The sequence below is a fragment of the Kryptolebias marmoratus genome, linkage group LG1 (genome assembly GCF_001649575.2).
Source record: "Kryptolebias marmoratus isolate JLee-2015 linkage group LG1, ASM164957v2, whole genome shotgun sequence".
In the NCBI taxonomy this organism is placed as follows: Eukaryota; Metazoa; Chordata; class Actinopteri; order Cyprinodontiformes; family Rivulidae; genus Kryptolebias; species Kryptolebias marmoratus.
The window spans coordinates 23,537,942-23,561,514 of NC_051430.1; the positions used below are offsets into that span (position 1 = coordinate 23,537,942).

Sequence of the window (23,573 nt, forward strand, 5' to 3'; positions counted from 1 at the left end):
AGTTTTTAAATTGTTTCTGGTGATGAGAGGGTGTACGTTGCTGCATGAATAACTGCAGCACAGAACATCTTTTGTTAGAGAGACATCTTTTTTGTGATACCGATGCCAATGATATTTGAAAATCTCCGAACTTCAGACAGGCAGCTGTTCTCCACACGGCTCGTTTTTAGACAACTAATCGCACAGACAGAAATCATCGCCATGGTAACAAAGAAATTGGAGGAAAAGCAGCTGTGACCACGCTTCTCTCTCCTGATCTCTACTCGTTTGATTTGCTAGACAGCGAGAAAAACAATAAAGACAAAAAGAGGCTCATTTGTACAAAGCAGATTAGGCAGACTAATTGTGTCAGGTGAGTGTTGAGCTTTTTAATCAGCAATCAAGTTATCAGATGTTTTGTGAAAATGCACAGAGTTGCTTCATGCCAGTGCTTAATGTCCACATACATCCTTATAAGTCATAATAAAAATGACAGATTTGTAGCACAATATTGTCTGCATATAGTTAGACTGTCAGACACATAATTTTGATAAGGATGATTTTCTTTGTATGGTTAAAAAGTTGTCTGTCTTTATTCAGAATAATTAAAAAAGTTCACTGTTTGAAAGGAAAACGGATATCCCCACAGCAAATATCTCAGGCCACAACAGAGAGCTGTTTAAATTTAATAGAAACAAATGAGTGTAGTTAGCAAATGCTTAAGGAGAAACCTGAGTGCAACACTCACCTGTATTTGTGTCCATCACAAAGACACTGATATATACAGGCAGACAGGGAGGCGGCCAGTGTGTGCATCACATAAATCTGAAATGAAAATGACGGAGCTGTTATAAGTGAAACTGGTCGCCTGCCTCCTTCAGCACTTAGGCGCTTATTTTGTTTTCACATACAATGTTGAATTTTTACAGCGATCTTCACCTGGTAGGTGTTCTCAGCTAGTTAAAAACACACTGTCACCCTTAAATACTTGGGAGGGGTAGCAACGAGCTGCCTCACCTCGTTGTTAACGACGTCGTCATGTGGGGGGGAGTCGAGTGCAACGATGGTGTGCAAGATGTCATGAGCCAGGTTGGTCAGGTAGACGATGGGGTTGGCCACCACCGTCTTCACGTTGGCTGTGCAAGCCATGAGAAGAGGGATGGAGGTGGGCTGCGAGCTTGCTGCTACCAACGAAGTGATAGAGTCATCCTGCAGGCAGAGGTCAGAGGTCAGAGGGGAATGTGTAACATTATTACCGTGCAATCTGCATCAAACATGCATGTAAATACAAACTTTCCCAGCGACCCACTTGGACATATACATAAATGATTGTAAACTTGGATATTTAGCTTTAACTCAAGCTAGCTGCTTCGAAGCTTTGAAACTACAGCCTTTTCTTGGCTAAAATAACTCAAACAAAAAGAGGGAAATCATCACGAGTTAAAGATGTTGTACATGTTCTTCACAACTATCTTCCTGTCTATGTGTGATTGACAGTTAAAGAGCAAAAGAATATGAAAATAAACCACTGGTGACGGAGAGGTGCATGACTTTGTGTGCACTATATTCCTGAATATGACATTCTGTGTATAAGAACACCATGGGCTTGTTTTCGTCAGCCTTGATGAAGCACGCTCAGTTCTCTCTAACCTACTTAACAAGAACTCTTCACGCTGTTTGAAGTCAACACAAAGAGGGAGGAAAAAAAATAAAAATTCCTCAACAACAATGAAGAAATTTGACAAGTATGGAACAAGAGCTTGGAGAAAAGAAAATTATTTTATTTTCAAAAACAAAGTGGGAGAGTAGAAAAGGCTCCCCGCTACAAACACAGTCCCATGTTGGCTCATTGAGTTGTTTACTTCGTGAGGTTTTGACTCAACTTTTTATTAGAGTGAATAAGGAAGGCCTTTCCCCAGGTGCTCGGGGAATCGGCACAACCTGTCGGCTCATTGCTGGAGGTGTACAGATGATCATCAGTGCACAGTAACTGTACTTGTCTGATGTGACAATCTGCTGCGGTGATTTTAAGGTTTTCGGATGGCTTCACGTTTGCTTCGCACACATGTTGCAGCTCATCTGCTCAGTGCTCTTTCTTTCAAAAAGGAGCGTGTCGTCAGCTGCAGAGTGACGATCAGTGATCAACTAACGGCGGCCTGCGGGGGGGTGGGGGTAGGTGTCGGGCGGAGGCGCGTACTCGTAATTTACCGAACGACGAAAACAAGAAGAAAGGTTTACGCAAAGGTTAAATTGTGACAGCTCATTTATAATGAACGACACAATCAGATGCTGAACCTCAACCTGGATCAGTTTATCAGGCTGTTTATGTTCCACTGATTCTTCTCTGAATGGAAATTAGTGAAGATAAAATGTTATTCTGCATATTAATAACATATTACTAAAATGTTGCTGCTTGTGGTGCTTAAATTTGTGCATTATTGACGTCAAACACAAACTCATACATCTGTCAACTTGATATCAATTAGTTTTAAATTCTCTTACTTTATATTTGAAATACTTTTTTTACATTTAATTTTTTACATGAACTCAATTTCTCAATTTAACCTTCCTGCACACCGACTGTGAGCAAAATCATTATTGAAATGTTCATTAAAAAATAAAAAATAAATAAAAACAAGAGAAAATTATTTTAGGTAACATAAAAATAAAAGAATGTAGTAAATATCCTGTGTGTGGGACCATAAAATGAACTTAAAAATAAAGCTAACAGAACCTGTAATAAAAAGAAATGTAACTTTCAAACCTCTGTAAGAGATAAAATATATTAATGGGAAAATGTTTTGGAAATGTGAAAAGCACTTTAAGACTTTCAAACAACGGGATGTCCCTCTGAGTTAAACATGCAGCTCTGAACACTAATACTTCTGTCACTGATTTGCACAAAGTTGTTTTGTGACGATCATCATATCCGTGTCTATATAGGCTTAATATTAATTCTCATTATTTGGAGTATCTAAAACCATTTACAGTTCAAGTTGGAGCAAGCGGTGCAACACATATTACCACAAAATACCTATTAATTGATTTTTCGGTACATTATGTGTCCAAAATGCCCTTTTAAGCTCACACATTTTTTACTAAATTGTAACTGGCACAAGGTTTATTCTCTCCCCCCCCCTCAAACACGATAAAATAGTAATCAATCATTTAAAACTTCATTCACTGGCAGAGCTTGAAAAATCTTCCAATTGATAACCAAAATTATGAATTCAAAACTTGCCAACAAATTGTTAAAAAAATGCAATTATTTTCTTATTACAGCCAACCTTAAAATATCAGTTTTCTAGTGGGAATAGGCTCCTACTTAAAAATAGCTGCCATGCCCCGTCTGCCTGTGGCTTTAGTGTGTATCTGTGCATGTTTTATTCACCTGGTGGGACTCCTGTAGCAGCAATATGAGCTCCATGCGTACAGAAGCCAGTCCTCCACCATGGGAGCCGTGCAAGCTGCAGTAGCTCAAAAACATCCTCAATAAAGGCTGGTTGCTCTGCAGCCAGAGTCTCCTGCTCCTCTGGCCGTCACCGCGGGGGCTCCGGGGCTGAAAAACATTTCAGCTTCATAAGTTTTCTGAACAAATTATGAAGTATTTATATAGCTATGGCAACACAACCCTGACGCCAGTAGGTAAAGAACCTGTTAGCCTCTTCTTTTAATTAATATAGTTTAGTATAGGTTTACTGCAATAAATAAATCAGTGGTTAAAAAACAAACAATGGAGCTGAATTTGATGTCTTTTTTATTAAAGCAAGCAGACAGCTATCAACACCCACCTGTTCTTCCTCCACTAGTCCAGAAGCAGGGGCATCACTCTGGACCGACTGTTCCTGCAAGCACGGCTTATAGCCACAACAACGCTGGTGAGCCACCACCTGGGGCAAAAAATAAAAAAAGGAGAAAAATCTTGGATTCAGTTCATCAAGAGGGTGTTTTTCATTTATGCATACTAGCTGCAGCAAAGCATTTTACCCAAAACATCAAATTGTTTTCACATGAGAGGAAACTACTAGTGTTTAAAACAACATGATGTTTATGTAAACTGACAGACACAAAATGTTGAAACAATAACACGAACTGAGGAGAAATGTGTGGGAGTTATGCAAAACTAAAAAGTTCAACTGAGTGAACTTAAATTTAAAAATCACATCCTTCTCACAATGCAGAGGAGTATGAACACAATTTAGGTGGAAAAATAATGGGTGAATTTTGACCTTTCAGCATGAAAAATGTCTGTACCTCTCGTTCGAGCCACTGGCAGAGCTGGTAACGCAGCTTCCCTCCGTCCAGTTCGTACCCTGTCGACAGCGTCCGCAGCTCGGTGGTCATGATCTTCAAGCACGCCGTGAACTTGAGCTGGGCCAAGAAGATGTCGTCACACGGTGCAATGAACTCACTGCCGTCTTCGCTCTCGTCACTTTTCACCGTTTCTGCTATCGTCAACACGGAGTCCTGCCTGTCCTGAAACACACTGTTGTCTGCAGCTTTGATTTCTGTTTTTGTCTCGTCTTGATCCTCCTCGTCATCGTCATCTTTGTCACTGTCCCACTTCAGATCCAGGGGCTCATCTGGAAGGGTCACTGACGGCTGGCTCCAGTCAAAACTTAACACTGAATCTGATCTGCTGTTGCTGTTCCCGTCTGAGTGGTAGCCGTTCAGGCCGGGCGGAGACCAGTCGGGTTCTGATTGCCCGTTCCTGCTCCCAACACTGAGTTCAGGGGCGATGCCTGTATCCCCCTGACTGGAGAGTTTGGAGTGCGTGCGGACTTTGGGCATTTTGGAAAGGACCTCAAGCGCCAGCATGGGGCACCCAGCGTGCAGATGTGCATATGCAGCTGTGAAAAACAGCCTTCTCTCATCCAGACTGATGGAGTCAGCCCTGCGACCTTCAGCAGTCAAAGCCACTTTTGCCTTGTCCGAGGAACTAAAGTGACGTCGGAGAAGGAGAGGGTGTGTACGGAGGTAGATGTAAAAGTTGAAGACCTCGGGGTTGCACGCAGATGTGGCTGAAGAACCTGTAATAAATTCGAAGGGACAGAAAATAGTCTTTATTTAAAAACAAACAAAAAACACTGTTTTTATTAAGTTTTCCATATGTTAATAACAAATAAACACTCTGTGCCATGACACCTACTCAAAATAAGTTGGCAAAAAATAAACATGAGGGATAAAAAATTAAAATAAATGATATAAGAAATAAAAGACACATTGCATATAATCGTATAGACACACACACACATGTCAATACATCACTATGGTGCTCAGTTCAAAATGATTTAACAATCTGTGCCATTAATGAAGGACAGAAAGAGTTTTCAGGTTATTTCAAATGATACAGCCTTACTGGACAAAGTCAGCTTGATTTATTTTTCAATTCAAGAAAAATAAAGGAGCTCCCTAACAGAGTTGTATATGTAGAAGCAGCATCAGTTTTCCAATTTAGAAATATTAGCTGTGAATGCTATTAAGTCTTTTTTAGCAGGAGAGAGCAAGTGAAGCAGACCACACCAAGGAGCAATATCCTCTAAAGTTACGTTAGACGTAAAAAAAAAAATTCAGACTGGAACCTTCTCATGAAGAGACAGCTCCGAAACGTGAGCAATTTGCTGTGTCCTGTGGACATCATTCACAAAGAGGGAACACTGTTTAATATTTTTATTTTAGTGTAGTGAGCTTGATGTAGGAGCTGACATTGCATGAAACTGTGCCTTGCACAGGTTAAAGATCTGTGTACCCTCTTTGTATTTTGTTTAAGTGAGAAAAAAAAAAAGTCTTAAAAAGAACCAGAATTATCCTGACAATCATTGTTGAGCCTTGAAATAACTTTACACATGCAATAGCAGAAGAACTTGTGCACTGACAGACTGTACTGCGCAGTTACATAAATGTCAGGAGAGCTTAAAGCTAGAAGTTTAAAAGATTGGGAAAGGCTGGAAGCTGGATTCGTTTTTTTTTTTATGCGAGTATTAAAAAGTCAAACGACATGACAGCTTGTACTGAAGCCCTGGCTGAGGAGAAAACATCTATCTTTAAAGCAGCAGAGTAATTTTCAACTTTGTAGTAGAAGGAGATGTTTTCTCTGCAAACATACGGAGTGTGGTCTGAGAATTTATAAACACACATGAAGCACAGCAAATCCAGGAACGGTTTAGCTTTTAAGTCAAAAATGAGTTCATATTAGGTTCAGATCATCATCTATTTTTGAAATGTTTTTCAGATTAGTTTCTGCAGGACTGTATGAGGTTTTCTGCTATCAGTATAAATAATCAGAACAAGTTATACAACTACTTGCTTGTTCTTGGTAGAGGAAAAAAAAAAAAAAAAGAGGACATACCTCTGTCATATTTAGTTTCAAAGGAGCCAGAGGTTTTGCAGTTAGCAGGCTGCTCGATCAGAGTGTCCAGTGCTCGGCTGTAGTCTTCCAGGACCCAGTAAGAGATGCTCCGCAGGAACGGGTCTGGCTGAGCTGCAATCTGAAACAAACAGAAAATGACTGAGGTTAATTATTGAAAAGGATGTGAAATACCAGACAGTCAAACATGCACACACCGCTCACCTGTTTGTCATGTCCTAAAACGTATCTCTGGAGGATCTTTTTATAGGTGGACGCCGTCTCAAACTCTGACTCGTACAATCTAGAGATCACCAGGGCCAGCTGCAAGTCCTGCATTTTCTCTAAACACACCTGAAGGAGGAAAAAAAAAAAACAACATTCACAGTCAATTCAGAGTTTGAACAGGGCCTTCCATATTTAGCACAAGACTCAATAATGTAAATTCCGGAGATTCATCAAGATGAAATCTTCTGACAATAAAAGGTTTGTTTGTGTTTTCTGTAAAAACAGAGGAAATGAAACAGGCAAAAAGAAAAAAAAAGCTTGTGCTCACAGCAAAACAAGCATGGATAGTTGAAGTTGTTGTGGATGCTCCGAACTGATAAGGTGTGAGGTGCATTTCAATGAGACTACCTTCCAGCCAGGGCGAACGAGCAAAGTCAATGATAGCCCTTCGCCTGGGTGATGCTCATTTCCATAAAATCCTCGGAGAGGTTACAGTTACTCATGCAGATGAAATAATGTGACTCGCTGCTTAAGGGACCATCTGAGCAGAAATAACCTTGATAAGTAGAAGCTTAAACAATCAAGATGGTCAGTGTCAGACCCACTATAATGATCTCTGCACACTGATACTGCCTGATAGACAGAAGTGATTCCAGCCACCGCGCACAGTTTGCACACAGTAAAACACTGTATAAATAATAAACATAACTATCTGAGTATTCTCTTTTCATAGATTTGAAAAGAAAAGAGGTCATGGCAGTTTATTAATGTGACAACTAAAGACAAAAACACAAAGAAGGAAACACATTAACCCCCATGTGTCAGCTGCTAACATCAAGAATTGTTTTTGTGCATTTTTTTACAAATCTCATGACAAATATATCACTATGGAGAAAATATTAAAGAGTTTTAATAATACAACTAAGGCTCCCAATAAAAAAAAACTGTGTGTGCAATCTGAATTTGGGAATAAGGTTTTTACTACATGATTAAACACATCTATTAAATATGAAAAGATGACGCAGGAAGAACTGATTTGGAATGAGACGGTTTACAAATAAAATCGGGAAGCACTTGACTTCACTCTGACTGAAAAGCTGGTTTCTAACTTCAGTTTGATGAGGCTGTGAAGTGGCAGCACAGCTTAAAGAACAAACTCTTTTTAGAAGCATTTTGTCATGTCTGTTTTCCACTTGCCTCCACAGCATCCTTCAGGGAGCCGGCGAGAAGAAAAAAGGCTGCAGAATGCTGGAACCGCTGCTTTCCCAACAGAGAGAAGGCATTCTTCAGCGCCGCTTTTCTCCACCTGTCCTCGTTGAAGTTGTTGTGGAAAAACGCCGTCATTTTTACGTTCTTCTGAGACCTGCGGTGAATGGCATTCAAACGGTGTCAGCGTCACTGGTCGGCAGCACTTTTGACAGAACTGAGCTTGTATGAGGGCATTGTGCAAATTCATGTCAATTCTGCCTACCTGTACAGTCCCCAAACCACTGCCTTCTTTTTCAGTGCAAGGTAAAATATAGCTGCATCCAGAGGATCATTGTTTCGCTGAAAGGAAGCCTTGGCAACCTGACAAAAGGGAACAACTGATTCAGCTAAATTCATAACCACCTCAGCTTAGAGTTATCTAAGGAACAAGTTGTCGCTTTATGTTATAATGATGCATTTTAGAGCGAATTCAGCAAAACTGTACTTACAGACACCTGACAACATTTAATTCATAAACTGAACTGTATGTGTCAGGCTCAGACATAAGCAGGTCTTATTTTATGTGAAGTTCCATTTAAAAAGAAAAAAAAAACCCTTACAAAAATTGCCTGAATCTTAGTGGTGCTCAATGTAACATCCCATGTTCAAAATATTTTCACTTCCTTGAATGAGCTACATATAAAAAGGTATTTTTGTTACCTAAAGGTGTTTGAACTACATTTTAACAGTAACTTATATCATATAGCAACACATTTTAGAAACTACATTTCGTCTTTTGAGCAGATTTGCTACAAACTTATCAGTCTGCAAACTTTAAGATAAATTATCCCAGTTTTAGATTTGAGTTTAGACTCCTAACATTGATGTTTAAACTGACTGCTGTACCTTCTCGATACACCTGCGCAGCTTGTTGGTGCTGCGCAGCCACCAGCCCACGCCCATGGAGCGCAGCTCGGTCCAGGTGGGCTCTCCTTTCTGCAGAGCAGGCAGCATGTTCAGCAGCTCCTCCTCGGCTTCAGAGTGGAAGGCCCAGGCATAATGACATGTTGACAGACCTACAGAGAAGGAAAAAAAGAAAGACTCAGAAAATCAATCTTTGTATTCCATAGCTTAAATGTCCACACGGACTAATAGCTATAAAACAAAGGTGCCCTCTGACAGCTAAAGTGTTGGGAGGTTTCATAGATTGCCCAAAGGTAACTTTACTGTAGTAGTTAAAGATGATGAATAGACAGCGGCTTATTCAGTTCACTTAAACAAGATTTATGGTCAAATGATTACAATCAGGATCATGAATAATGTCCTCTCCTTTTGGCTTTAGGGATCCACAGAGTTATTAACCTGATACTGTAGTGAGCATCAGTTGTGTCTGACGAGGGACACTGATTGCTTTTGTAACAAGATGGAAGCTTACTGTACTGACAGCTTGACCAATATTTCTGTGGGCAAAATGATGTGCTTTTGACCAATTAGTCAATATAATACCTCAAAATATACACTTGTTACAGCTCTGCGTTGCTGCACTTACACTCCCATGTGCTTGACTAACTCTGTGTGATTTTTCTTTGTATTTAAAGGAGGACCTATCAGTGCCTGTTTGTAATTGGTACTGGCATGACCTGCCTTATCTGCTGCTTGTTACCTGCACTCCTTGCTGTTGTTGACTGAACCAATGTTCCAGTCCTATGAACCAATTAGTATTGTCATCTTTTCACCTGCGCTTGTCACTGTAGCTGCTTAAATCACCAAGACAACTGTCATTTTGGACACATTGTTAGCATTTCATTTTAGTGCCAGCACCTTTCAGGGTGCTACCTGCATATTCATGTTTGGTTAGTAAAGTTTATCTTAGAAAGGCTATTTTCTATTACAAATGTGTGGGCTAGCTTAAAAAAAGCTCTGGCAGGAGTTTATTTACTCCTTACTTTGAGAATCCAAATGTGCCCACATCCTCCCTTTTATTTGATGTTGCCCTGTGAGGTCTCGGTGTTGTGATCGCCCTTATTTAGTTTTTCCCGTTGGAAACCCAAGCAACAAAATTACATGACAACATTTGAAAATCTCTACTTCACTTTACCTTGCCGTAGCAGCTGTGCTCGGTGTACAGGAGGCAAGGAGGTCAAGAGGAAGGTATGGAGTCTGACAGCCAGCAAGAACCTCAGTCCACACTCATCGAGAGTCTCTCCACCTGTAAACAAATGATTACACCCAGTTATAACATAAAATATACTGTTTTTCTATTCTTTTAAAGTGTCCGTATGAATGGAAATATTTTCCTGAAGTACCTTTGCTCTTATCCTGGTTGTCTTTTAGGTCTGTGCTCGTGGTAGCGATGGTGTCTGCCAGAGCCATGAGAGACATCTGCTCCATCCGAGTTAATCCAGGCAAACTGGAGTGAAGGAGGTGGCTTGATAGAACCTGAGCATGTTCAGGACCAAAGTATGTAGGACTGTACTGGGACAAGTCTATCACCTGCAGAAACAAAACCAAACAGAGGACGATCAGTAGAATTCAATTCAAATATAAAATGCAGTGTTCAGACATGTAGCTAGTTTTTAAATAAATATTTAAAAAATACTAGGAACAAGGAAAGGTTTGACTAGACTATTATGCAGAGCTCCCACCTGGAAACACTCCTCCACAAAATGGCTTAAAAGAAAAAAAAAACAAGACGAAGAGCCTGAAACTGACCTTATTTCCATTTTCTTCCTGTCCGTTGTCCAGAGGGTCCAGATCCACTGTGCTGGGTGTATGAAAGAGTTCATCGTAAGCATCAGTCTGACTGGAGCCGTGTCCACTGTCTCCACTCATGCTGCCTGCTTTTTCTGTAGAGACACAGATTACAGGGCTAAAATTTACACTTCAAGTATCTCACAACAAGAGCGGAAAGATAATCTTTCATGCTGTTAGGAGCGCTAATTAAATAACCATATCAAAGAGCAGTTTTTAGTTGTCTTATCATTAACTTTTTATCTCCAAGACAGCAGAACAAAAAGACTAAGATATTCTTATTATCTTTCACAGCAAGGAAGGTCAACTAAAATGGTACCAGTTTATTTTCATTTTATATAAAATATGTTTCCACCTCTTTGTTTTAGATGGGGTGTGGGTTTTATCGAATATTTAAATATCAAACTACACGCTGTGAGCTCACCAAGTTGTGGCGTGTCCTCGTCTGCTGCCAGCAGAGCGTACAAAGGCAGGGGAGGGATGGAGCTTATCTCTGTGTAGTCGGGGCTGGAGCTCTCTGCTTTGCTGAATATCTTCTGGTCCCTTGCTGTGCTGCCTCCGACACTGATAGTTCGACTCCTCACACGTTTCTCTGGATTGGTGGCATTATCTTTAAGTATCACAATTTCCCCAGCAATGCATTTCACCAAGTGGGAGAGGATTGCTTTGGCCCGGTGAACCTTAAAAACCGAGAGAATGTGTTACACACAGAAATCTTACCTTTATGTAAATTTATACAGCTTTTTGTTTAATAACTAACAGTCATGCATGTTTAAATGTAGTGATCCACACCTTCAGATTGTGTCATATCAGCTAATAAAGACGCTTAAAAAATCAGATTTATTATGAATAATTCTTTGTACATGTTTATATTTCTTGATAATTCATTGCAATTCAAATGCATTTTAGTGAGTGGCTAAAAGTTGTTTTAAATTGCCAACTGTGGAACACTGGAAACTAGTAGCAGCACCACTCACAATGTGAAGACTATTTTAAATTTGTTGGAAACAATGCTATAAATTGTGGATACATTTTATAAGAAACTATGCAACTCTGCTTTCAGTGATTCAGTCACAAAAAGCATCAAATTTAAGATTAGGTTCTGTCAGGTAATCTAGAAACTGCTTTGGTTTGCTCCCTTGGCACAAACTGTGTTGTTTTTAATCAGTACTTTTCAGTTTAGCAAGTGATTTACTCCTTAAAACAGTAACATGTGTGCACTTGTTAGGCTTCCACATTAATTAATAGCCTTTGATAAAAACAGAAACAAGGTGGTGTCTGCTTGTAATGTGCTATTATGGAGTCAAACTAACACTTTTTTTCATTTAGCATTGCACTAAAAGGCAATAATCAAGTCACTTGTTGGTGTTTTTACCTTTCCAAGGTCCATTAGCTCCAGTAACTGTACAGGATGGTATTGGGGTAGAGTAGGAAAGAGTTGATAAGCTGCTTCAAAGAGCCCAGAATCTTCCATCTCAACAGGAAGGTCGTACGCCGTTTTCTTTCCACTCAGTTTCTGAGCCAGGCTCATCATTGATCTTGTTAGGCTCTTTTTGGGAAGAGTCAGTGAAGACGTGGGAGCTGCAGAGTTATGACCCTCCTCCTGATACTGTCTGACGGCCGAGGCTATAGAGGAGACGCTGCTGCTGATATCTGTATCCTGGACAACTGTACCATTAGGCTTGGGGGGAACTGGGGGCTGCCACTGGGAGTAAACATGCATCTCGCATTCCATGCCCACAACCAGTATCCCATCTCGAACCCAGGAGAGGGAAATCGGAATGGGCAGAGAGCCTTCCACAGAGGAGACCAGATTGACTAATCGAAGCAGAACCAGGCGAGACAAACTTTGGTCTCTATTTGAATCAGATGACAGACCCAGCTCTGGAGGCTTCCCAGATAGTCGGCCGTACATATAAATCTTTGTCCCAATACTAACAGTCAGTATGTGTGAGCCATCTTCCTGGGAAACCCAGTCCAAGTGAACCAGACTCTTACTAGCAGAACCTGGACAGTGTTCGTTCGGTGGAGAGAAGTGAAAATTTGAAATGCTGGAACTTCCAGTTGGGCCGCTGCCAGCGGCAGAATTGGTTGTGGAATCTGTGGCATCCAAGACTATGGTCTGCTCTAGGATCCACTGCGAACCACCAGTGGACTCACACTGGAAGATGCTGATGTGCACTGGTGGTTCTCTTACGTTGGCTGGGTTAGGAGTCAGATTTGGGCTTGGTTGTACAATCAGGGTTGGGATCAGGTGGTTGTTGTTGTAGAATGCATACGGGGGGGATGACAGATTGGGAAAAGTAGGCAATAGATGAGAGCTCAGATGAGGTGTTGAGTATAGAGGAGTGTTCAGTTCCTCTCTGTAGGCTACAGCGATCCGTCCAGTGTGACAGCAGCTCACCTCGATGGGGCGACCAGGCACACTTACTGTGCTGCTGCTGGGAAGTCTTTCCTCCACCAGGAGAGGCCACTCATCCCACTGATACACCAAGCTGTCAGTACTAGAGAGTTCTGCTGAAACAACATTACACGTCCAGAAGCGCACCTTTCCATCAGAACAGGAAGTGGCAAGAAGGTAAGGAACACGACCGGCTGGTAGAGAACACGATGCGCTCAAGTGACCTAAGAAAAGAAGCAATATTATTATTTATTTATTGTTGATCCTTTATTTAAGGTCATTAACAAATTATATTCTACTTGTTGCAGAAAAGCCTTTGTTTCTCTAAATTGAGGCAGCTTGGTTTCATTCTGACAGGACAGATGACTTAACAACTTCAATCTCAAATTCCCATAGCAACTCAAGCAAACTCTATATTATAAATCCTTACATCACAGTCAACTCTACAATACATGGTTCTTGACAAAAGTGCCCCAGGCTGCACAGGAAGTGGTATAGCTTGCTGCTGAGATTTGAACTTGCAAAAACCCTTAAAATTCTACATAAATAGGGCAAAATAGATGGAACCACTAAAAAAATATTTGAGCCTAAAGTTAAGAGAACAGCTTTGGCTTTAGCCCAGCTCGGCCTAGCCATTAACTTGTCAATCTGGCCAGAATTAAACTATTTCTCCAAACTGAGGTGGTTCAAAGCCCTATCTACAACAGGTATGATATTAGTTGTTTCTGACCTTTCCATAGAACCCTACTTCAAAAGAACTGAACTACTGCTTTAAGAAATATTAATATAAATATGACCCCTGTCTGAATGACCGAATGCATTTGGTTTATCAGTTTTGATTAAGTTATGAATGGTACATGCGCCTAATAAGAGTTAAATACACACATTCCGTGTCTGTATTCATACACTGACCTGAGGACCAAATCTTTAGATATTATGGTAAAATTTTCCCCTTTTAGTTTGAGTGAGTCTAAGTAAATTGCATGAGCCTGGAATAGTGATTGCTTGTACATGATACTGCGTCCAAATTGTTTCTCACCTGCTGAGGGAGTAACACTGATGGCTTCCACCCCTGCTGGAAGAGCCATCTCTTGGCTGCACAACCTGTGTGTTGTGAGACTGAGGCGACAGGTGCTCTGCAGGTTGGAAGTTAATGGCTTACTCTTCTGCGTTACCGGAGAATTGATCGCGTCAAAGATAAACTGAGAGCCGTTCACAGGAGAAGTTGGGTCCGTGTGCTTTTGTGACGTAGTTTCCTCTGAAGGGAGAACAGACAAAAAGGAATTACTTTTAACTAAAGCTTGAACACATTTTGTCAAAGACTATCAATAATTTATACTTTAAAACTTTCATCTGCCCAACGTGAAAGCAGATATGATACTGGGTAGCAAGCAGTAATTATGACGACTGATAATAACTCCAAAAATATCCTAATGGCACAAGTTCCTAGCTGGAGGTCTGAGTGATTTAAATTTCAAAGAATCTATTGAAATGCTAATAAAACTGAAAAGAGTTTTGGTTTTAAAAATGTGTCTTTTATTGGCCAACAGATAAACAGCAATTCAGCATTTGGAAGAAGAGCTATTGTGCTTTCTTATAAATTAACTTATGAATTATGCAGGCTGTTTGTTATTGTAACTGGAAAGCTGTTCTTTATGTGGCCAATAATGCTTCTAACTAAACAACAGTTAGAAGCAAGTTAAACAATAACGCAAAACTTTGCTTACATTCTCAGAAAGGTACATTATAGGGATAAAAGGACCTTAAAAACAAAGTACCCACCAACAGTGACGGGGCGAGCAGCAAGATGGAGATGCCACATATGGAGGAGTGAGCGACCTGTCGGAGTCAATTCTACCACCACGAGAAAAAAACGTCCTGAAAAAGCTGGTTTACTGGTAGCTGCAGGAAAATAACCATAAACAGAAAATAGTAAACATATTGTGCCACTTGGAGAGGTACAGTGATTGCCTTTATATGTTAAAAATGTTTACAGAAAAAGAAGTTACAGGGAGAGTCAGGAGTTTCCAGCGTGGCTTCTTTTCTCACACTGCCAAGAATCAGATCCTCCTCAAAGACGTGCAGGAGCTGTGTCTCCTTCCCCTGCTGTAAAAAAAGGAAAAAAAACAGCAGCAGGTGTCTTTAACTTAAAATCAGACGCAGACACTGAATTTTTTATCTTTTCTGGCATGTATAGTATATGCTGACACACAGAAAAAGACACTGTTAATATTGCATATACACAAACTGCCAGAGGGGCTGAGGAAAGGTTTGCTCTGCATCCATTTTTAGCTTTCCACAGTTGACCTTTCACAGAGACTCATGTTTACTACAGAATGCTGCACATTATGAATGGTCTAGGATCCAGATAAATATTTTAAAATACACAAGCATAATTTTTTTATTCAACAACATCTCTCTGCTTTTAGACAGGAGGATATCGAGACAAGGTGGTGAGGGTCAAAAGAGTCTGGTGCACAAACAGAATATTTCATGTATACTTACAAAATCAGTAATGGCATCCAGCTCTATGATGCAGCCTGGTTTCGCTGTGGACTGCTGACTGACAAGGTTGAACACCTCCCCGACATATTTCTGAATGTAAACAAAAAATAAATACATTTGAATACACAAACTGTACTCTCTGCAGAATCTGTAAGTCAGACGACTTAAGGGGGTGTCAAGTAATTGTTAGGTTGGCAGGGCAATCATCAGAGCTTACTTGTTATTAATGTAACCAGAGGACAACACCGAAAATCAAGTTTTTCCTGATAGCCGCCAAGCAAGCAGCTCAACTTTCATTGTGTATGTGTGAATAAAGCAAACACACGGTCATGTGCTTTGTTAAACCAAGCTCAGGCTAAAATGTGCTTCAGTTCAGCTTGTTTACAATAAAGTGCATAACAGTCCTGTAACTGACATGTGACATTGTCCCAAATATGCTTTGAAAGATACTTAGATTGTTGTGTTAAACAGTAATCGTCATTACAATGCACAGTAACAATAACTCCTTGTTTGTCTGTCCAGTTTGATCACTCACAGATATCTCAGGGTTGGAGAGCTCGCTCAGGAGTTTCCTAGCCTCAATAACAGCCTGATAGAGCCTGAGCGACTGGCCATCACTTGCCACAAAGCATGCACTCGGGGAGTTACAGTACACACCTAAAAAGTAAACACAGAAAACTGAGACCCAGAACACACCACCAATAATGTCAGCAATAAATACAGATCACAACCAAAAAGCCCTGCAGTCCACATAGACATTTTATCTGGGTTATAATGTTTGGAAAATTGAGTATTTAGGATGAGAATTCAGTGAAATTGGCTGCTTTTAAACAAATTGTGAAATTCAAATAAATAAGGGTAAAATAAGCTCAAAAATTGATCTGAAATTTATACATTTGGATTGCATGCAAAAAGCCTAGGCTCTTTTGATTAATAATTAAGATAACAATATCTTAGTATATTGTCCTACTAACAAATAAAAAAAAACTATTTAGTTAAAAAAGACAAAAACTTGAACTATGTGGGCTTTCATGATTGTTTGTAATATAGTTAAAAAGTTAGTGATTTTAAAACAATAACTTTTACTTACCTAAACAGCTGCTGGGAATGAGCGTCGGCAGCCAGGCTACATTTGCAAACGCTGATGCATGAAGTGAATTTATCCTCGCGAGTTCTGAGACTCCACCTGACAAAGACAGTGGACCAACGGGGTCTACTCGCCATAAAATCAGCTCACTGTAGATGGCATTGGGATCTTGAGAAACCCCGCCGAGGGACACTCGAGATAGCCGTGACCCATGAGGCAGAAACGTGGAACAGGAGTGGGCCTCTGGAGGAGCTAGGTTGCTGTCTGCCTCTGGGGTTCTCAAGGCGTTGTGGTGTGAGGTGGTGAGAAGGAGAGGAAGCAAAGAGTGACAGGCCAAGTCATTGAGATGGAAACGGTGACCACAGTAGCGTGATTTATGGGACACACTGAGCACAGTGGAGAAAGCGGAGTCCTCTGCAAAACTGACTGCCCACTGATTCAGAGAGCCATCGTCATGTTTGGAAATCATAAGGACGTTAGGGGTAAAAATGCTTAGCCGAAGACTGCTGCTGGGTGCAACTTTTCCTTGACTTCCATAGCTTATTAGAGTAGATTTAGTTCGAGACAATGAGCTCCCAGGTGGCCGCTGTCTGTCGTGTTGGATGGCTAAATCTACATTCTTGTTGCAAGCATACATAACCACACTGTGGCTCAGGGAGATCGCATCACCTGTAGGAAATGCTACAGGGATACGGGACACAAATGACACCTAAAGAAAAAAAACAAAAACAGACATCACAACTATATTATTTGCAAAAACTAAAACATTAAGCTCAGAGTTAGTCACGAGAAAAACTCATCGAAAATGTATTTTCATTTGAATGAAGTTGTTCAACAGCCAAAGACGCCATGTGACTTTTGCAGCAGCAGAAATAACCACGCTTTCACAAAACAAAGCTCGAAACGAAGAGAAAATTTTTCTCATCTCAGCTGAAAAAGTCTGTGACAAAACTAAAACCAAGTAACAGTGACAGTAATGAAGACTCAAGAGACACAAAGTCCTCTCTTTCTGTTACATATATGTAAAAAAGCAAAAAGAAATCTTCAGAATAGTTTTATTACTCAAAAACCAAGATCTAATTTAACTAATTTAAAACAACCTAATTATCCTAAATGTTAAGAAATTGTGAAAGTCTTTTAGGTTCCTTTAATTATGCTTCGTTAATGTTTATATTGCTTAACTACAAGAAATGGCATCAGTGTTTAAATAAACAGCATATAGTTGAACAAATGAATAAATAGACAGAAACTGTATTGACAGTGAAGTACCTGAGCTTGCCTGAACATGCCGGGTTGGAATTCATCTAACCAGTCAACATGCCAGATTAACAAAGAGCCGTCAATGGGATGTATACTGAACAGCATATCCGCTGCTTTATTCCACTCCTCTAACAAGACGTCCACCTGATGCTCCACGGCTAATACAGGAAGCCCATCAAACCCTTGGAGCTCAACTGGCCTGTTATCTTCTTCATCAGAGTTTTCTTCATCTTCAAGCTCTGGAAAAATAACGCAAACCAAAACGTGACAACATGTCCGCAGCTAACATCTGACAGGAATGAACAGAGAATCAATATGAAACCTGTTTCTGTACCTTCATTGGTGCATTCATTTCTTTGCTCCAAACTGCCCCTGAGCTGCTCCAAAAAGACCTCCATGGCTAAAGTGAACTGAAGCTCTTTGTTGTTGAGCCAATGGACGGTAAACAGGCCCCCAGGTTCATCGTCATCCACAGCGTTCAGGGAAGAGATGGAGGGCAGTAAAGGAATGTCTGTACAAAAAGGGGAATGATACGGTAACAATCCTATTTAAATACAAAGTGAAGGATAGCAAATTAAAAAAAAAACAACCTTTACACCAAGAAATGCAAAAATTCAGGACAAAAGCACTGCTTTCATAAATGCAAATGTAGTGTGTAGTACACTACAGTTAAACAATTCAAGCATACAAATACAACACCACAAGATGTTATAGCCTCAAGGCTGGAGCAATCCACGAAAATTTGTTCTGATTCAAAAAACAGACAAGAGCAAAAAACAAAACGCTCACAGCTACTGAGAGCAGCCCTGAGCACAAAAGCTCCCTGTGACATTACATAAACAGCCTTCGGCAGTCTTTATAAAATTAATTATACTTTCTGTGATAAGAAACACAAGAGTGAAGCCCTCTGACCTCCAGCTGATTTAATTCAGCCTGAATAATGCTGATATGCAGCATGCGTTCCCACTTCTTCTTTTTAAGGAAAAAAAAAGAAAAAGAAAGCTATCTTGTAGCTTCTAATACGTCACGAATTTGAAGAAATCTTGTGAGGGGAACAAACAGGTACAATACGTTTGACCTGACCTGTCGCAGGGTTGATGCTGGCAGCGATGTGGAAGTGGCAGAGAGCGTTGGCGTTGGGCGGTCCGATGTTGCTCCTCCTGTGGTTGTGGTGCTGGTTCTGATGGTGGAGCAGGGAGCTGGTCACCGAGGGCTGGGGGATATCTCGACTCAAGGAGGAATGCCATGATTCTTGAAAACTGAACTGCTGACAGAAAACAAACAACAATTCAGTGTAGTTATTCACAATTTTTTACCAACTTAAATTTCAGTAAACAGCAACTGTTGAAGCTAATAAGGCTAACAATCCTCTCCGATCTCCTTGATGCTCGAGTTGTGCTCTTCTGTTTTGGTGAACTGGTGTTTCTTTTTGGGATGGGCTCCTAATGTTCCTGATATTTGAACAAAACTTAGATTAAAAAGCCCAGTTCAGTCTACATAGAATGAAGGCATAAAAAGGTGTGGATAAGTTACAGAGTGAGAAAGCAAAAGGGTCAGTTTAGACTTATTTAAAGCACCTGAAAACGTTTACCAGCAACAACATGCAAACACCTACAGGTTTTGAACTTGTCTGAAAATAAGGTAAAACATTTATTCAGATTGATAAATCACTGACTGAATACAGATATGATAGAGCAGAAAAGTAATACAAAAGGTAAAGGTACAAGTAGAAGTGCGACACAAGTGTGTACGCTCATCAAGTATGGATGTGAGATACAAATGTGCATGCAAATAAGACAAAACTGTTATGTGCATCTAAATATATATATAAGACTGTGGCACGAGATTCTCAAAAAGCATCCTTATTAGAAAAAACTTATAAAATTTGAGTGCTTTCCGGAAAAATAAAACTTAACTAAAAACTAATATGTCCCTGTAGAGAAACAAGAAAATTAGAATGAGTTAGGTTTTTTATCGTAAATTCTTGTATTTTCTTAAATGTATGTTACTATATTTAAAAATAGTAATTAGTCAATTTCATCAGGCTATAAAAAGGTAAAAAAAATTGTAATTATATATCAGGTTTTAATGGGTAAGCTTGATGTAATTGGCCTAAAAGGTAGCTACTCTCATTCCACTAAAAACTGAGTTAAATAAAAGCATTATTCCTTGAAGGAATGCATATGCTGAAGTCTTAAAAGATCTTGCATAATTTGTTTGTGCCCTGAGTATGTGTTGGGCATGACTTTCAGCTACCACCACACCAAACTTTAGCTCAATATCTGTAGAAAAGACTGAGTTATAGCCATTTTATTTTTGCTAAGCTGAATTAACTGTGGCAGCCACCTTGAACTGGAATGACTAAAAATAATCAGTTGTAGATGTTCATCCAAAATTTCTTTGAGAGGTTCATGAAAATCCATCCAGTGGTTCATGAGATGTTTTTCCAACAGACAAACACGTGCGCAATTACATGATCACCCACCTTTCATGGCAGCCAGCAATAAAGCAAGCATTTCTCTTTATTGTTTATCTATTCCAATTAAAAAAGGAAGATTTTACCTCTGATTTAAATCCTGACCATATCATCTAGCACTGCCTGATTTGCAGAGAATAATTCCAGAGTTACTCTGGCAGACAGTCCTCAAGGCATTATAAAAATAATTTGCATACCTATTTCTCTTCTGTAATCTAATGCGCCCTGAGCTTTGCAAGACCCAGAGAGACCCATAACCCTATTAAATGTCTAAAACGAAACGTGTGTTAGTATTGTTTTGGGGGCATACAGCGGTTAGGCTGTCAGCTACAATCAGCTTCACCTCAAATTAGAGGTGAACCGATCAGAGTTTTTCATTGGCTGATATAGATATTTAGAAAAATAGTTTGTTTACTTTCAGCCCATGAATACTGCATATTTTATTAAACAGCTAAATGTTTTATTTATTATAATAAAAATGCTATAAATACACTTTGTTTTCCTTTTAGTTTCATTAAACAAAGTCACGTACTTCTTGTGGTGTCATCCCCTGTGTCTTCCTGGCACATCTGACTGTTTCACTGTTGTGGTCCGATGTGTGGTTGTCATGGTAACCAGAGATGAGGCTGTCACCTGGCAACAGGGTCTCTGCCCAGAGGCGACAAACGCTGTCCTTACAGCAGGTGAGCAGAACATTACAGACTGCACCACTTTTGGGAGAAATTAGAAGAGAGAGAGAGAGAGGGAGAGAAAAAAAATGGAATAAAAACAGCAAAAACTTAAAACAGAGGTCTACTAAAGAGTACTGAAAATGTTCTAATACACCTGATGATTTATTCAAGGGAAAGGTTTATGATAAAAGGTCAAAAGTTAAAGAAAAATAAATATTTGGTTGCAAGGAAATGACTATGAATTATCTAGTTCAAAGTTACACAATGACAGACAAATATGAAACTACTGCAGCATTTAGTGTACAAAGCTGCAAATGCCAGGAAATTGTTATATTTGCATTTGCTTACTGATTAAGCCCCCTGCAGCATTTCTGCTTTAGTTACACCGTTTTACTGTTTGTGTTACTGTATTTCTCTGTGAAAATAAATAATCTGTTACACACTTAAAAGAGACCCTTTATGTCATTCCTGTACAACAGGGTTAAAAAACAAGTTACGCCAAAGGATTACTGTCACTACCGAGCTGCTTACTTGTTTTTTCTTGTTGAACAAGGTTCTATTAAAAATACCAGACAAGATAGAAAGTTAATAATCGCAGCAGAAGAGATGCTGTGACTGTATTCATACCGTGGCATGTGTTTGCTTGTCTTCCTCCAGGAGAAACCAGTGACAGAGCGAGGATGGGCCAAGTAAACAAAGGAAAAGGCCAGCTCTCCCTGCAAACTCACACTGGCATCCGGAGGAGTGAACAGTCTCGCAACGCATGACTTCCACTTGTTGGTGCTGTACCAGACCTTCACCAGGCAGTCATCCTTCAGGTGATGAAGCAGAAATATAGATGTGTTGTAAGATTTGCTATTCTAAGTTGAAGCCATTCGCATGTCCCTAATAAAAATATAAAATCTGTACAGGTTTAAAGTCACATACCTGTCCAGCAGTGGCAAAGAATTCCCCATCTGGAGAAAACTTCATAAAACTAACTGGAGATGCCGTCCTTAGGAGAAAAAACATAAAACAAAAACAATATTTCAATAAATCCATCTTCAGATGAACATTTTATAGCAATGGTCAAATTTAACAAAGTATGTTGAAACAAATTATGCAACCTGTACATAAGACAACACAAAAAATGCACATTAGCTGGTTTTACCCAATTCACATATAGTTTGTCAAAAATAATAAGAAGAATTGAACACAAATAAACAAATAATTTTCCTTTTTGCAGTTCTTACTTGCTCTGCCAGATACACCTCCAGGTAGAATGAGTGTTTTGTTTGGGTGTTTCTGTCTGCTTTCCCCTTTCTCCAGCTTCATCTTTTCCATCATCAGCATTAGACCACAACTGGAGGCTGCAGGAGCCTGTTAACAGAGTGCTGCCTGCAGAAACACACACACACACAATCTCTTTCATATTTGTTAAAAATAAATCAGTGTAAAACAAAGTTAAGTTGAGACAGAGTTACGTGTGAAAGTACCTGTGGGGTGCCAGGCCAGGTTTCGTACCATAGACTCCAAAGCAAACTGGCCAGTCTTCTGCCACTGACAGTTCAATTTCTGTCAAGAAAAACAGGATAAGGACAGTATTTTAAAGCATAGCACTAAAGGGAATCTTATGTCATGATATGAGTTGGTTTCTTTGCTCAACTCTTTCAGTAGGAAAAAAAAAAAAGGCAAAAATTGCTCAAGAGCTGCTTTCACGCAGGTCACATGCCATCAGGCTGCAGGGAAACTGATACAGTAAAACTTCTGCAAATACAGACACTGACTGTGTTCAAGATGGCAAAGTTTGGACCATTTTTAAAGCTATTCTTCTCCGATGTTCAGCTCTGAGTTTGCAAACATACTTGCTCACCCTAAAAGGATGAACAAACATTAAAGGTGAAAATAATTAATGATAATAACTGAAGGCAGAGGCACTTCGTTGGGTGTGGAAGATGTATTTGCTCCTTTCTGGTGAATTCTGATGTGACACACTGTTTAGGTAGATCTGGATGAGCAGTGCTCCGCTCCGTTTCAAGTATCCTTAACGCTTTATCAGTAAGACAATACTCCATTTCCTGAATAATCCGAGTACAAATATAACTGAAAAGTGACTGGAAGAAAAAAACTACTTACAGATAATGACGTGTCTTTTTGATCGGTCAGCAGAACAGGCTCGAAAACACACACTATGCTTCCATAGGAAGCTGCAATCTGCCAGCAGGAAAACAAGAAACAAACATTAGAAATTAGGAGTTTTTTCTGCCAAAGAAAGAAAACACAAAACTGAAAACATATGCACATAAACCCTGTGATCTATACATATTATAGTCCATTTCTAAATAAAAAAAATATGCCCAACAATCTTAGATGCGTTCACAGTAAAACATATGTAATACATTCAGGAAAAAGTCTCATTTGAGAGCTCTGTGAGCATGACTTCTCTGACTAGTTGTACAAAAAACTAGATGTACATAAAACATGGTCAACAAATTAAACTATTTTCAGCCTGTAACATTAATGTACTGAATGAATCATATTCCGTCTACTCTTGTACAACTCCTATTCCTGAATTAGCTCAAGCTAAATGTTTAATGGCTTTCCACGAGAGCCTCGGTAATAATGTTTACCTGAGCAAATGGCTGATATTATTATAGCAATAAAATAAAATCTGTACTTTTGATTAGGTAAATAATTAGCTG

General features: G+C 39.7%; 1 protein-coding gene across 3 annotated transcripts in view; it reads right to left on the minus strand.

The window, feature by feature from the left end:
- Nucleotides 1-23,573, minus strand: part of LOC108233702 (dmX-like protein 1) — a 47,576-nt gene that overhangs the window by 18,698 nt on the left and 5,305 nt on the right. For 2 of the 3 annotated variants that reach the window (XM_017412303.3, XM_017412301.3), the window contains exons 4-33: nt 23,008-23,085; nt 22,368-22,446; nt 22,125-22,269; nt 21,820-21,886; nt 21,520-21,704; nt 20,754-20,931; nt 18,829-19,012; nt 18,080-18,256; nt 17,755-17,984; nt 16,489-17,194; nt 15,934-16,055; nt 15,399-15,488; nt 14,903-14,999; nt 14,676-14,795; nt 13,933-14,151; nt 11,868-13,117; nt 10,917-11,172; nt 10,454-10,587; nt 10,048-10,234; nt 9,840-9,950; nt 8,648-8,817; nt 8,025-8,122; nt 7,751-7,916; nt 6,551-6,679; nt 6,329-6,467; nt 4,234-5,009; nt 3,771-3,869; nt 3,371-3,538; nt 997-1,188; nt 728-804 (exon numbers count right to left, since the gene is read on the minus strand). In XM_017412303.3, coding sequence (XP_017267792.1) covers nt 728-804; nt 997-1,188; nt 3,371-3,538; nt 3,771-3,869; nt 4,234-5,009; nt 6,329-6,467; nt 6,551-6,679; nt 7,751-7,916; nt 8,025-8,122; nt 8,648-8,817; nt 9,840-9,950; nt 10,048-10,234; nt 10,454-10,587; nt 10,917-11,172; nt 11,868-13,117; nt 13,933-14,151; nt 14,676-14,795; nt 14,903-14,999; nt 15,399-15,488; nt 15,934-16,055; nt 16,489-17,194; nt 17,755-17,984; nt 18,080-18,256; nt 18,829-19,012; nt 20,754-20,931; nt 21,520-21,704; nt 21,820-21,886; nt 22,125-22,269; nt 22,368-22,446; nt 23,008-23,085 — 6,629 coding nt within the window. The remainder of the gene's footprint in view (nt 1-727; nt 805-996; nt 1,189-3,370; nt 3,539-3,770; nt 3,870-4,233; nt 5,010-6,328; nt 6,468-6,550; nt 6,680-7,750; nt 7,917-8,024; nt 8,123-8,647; nt 8,818-9,839; nt 9,951-10,047; nt 10,235-10,453; nt 10,588-10,916; nt 11,173-11,867; nt 13,118-13,932; nt 14,152-14,675; nt 14,796-14,902; nt 15,000-15,398; nt 15,489-15,933; nt 16,056-16,488; nt 17,195-17,754; nt 17,985-18,079; nt 18,257-18,828; nt 19,013-20,753; nt 20,932-21,519; nt 21,705-21,819; nt 21,887-22,124; nt 22,270-22,367; nt 22,447-23,007; nt 23,086-23,573) is intronic. The other variant, XM_017412302.3, reaches the window with a different exon arrangement.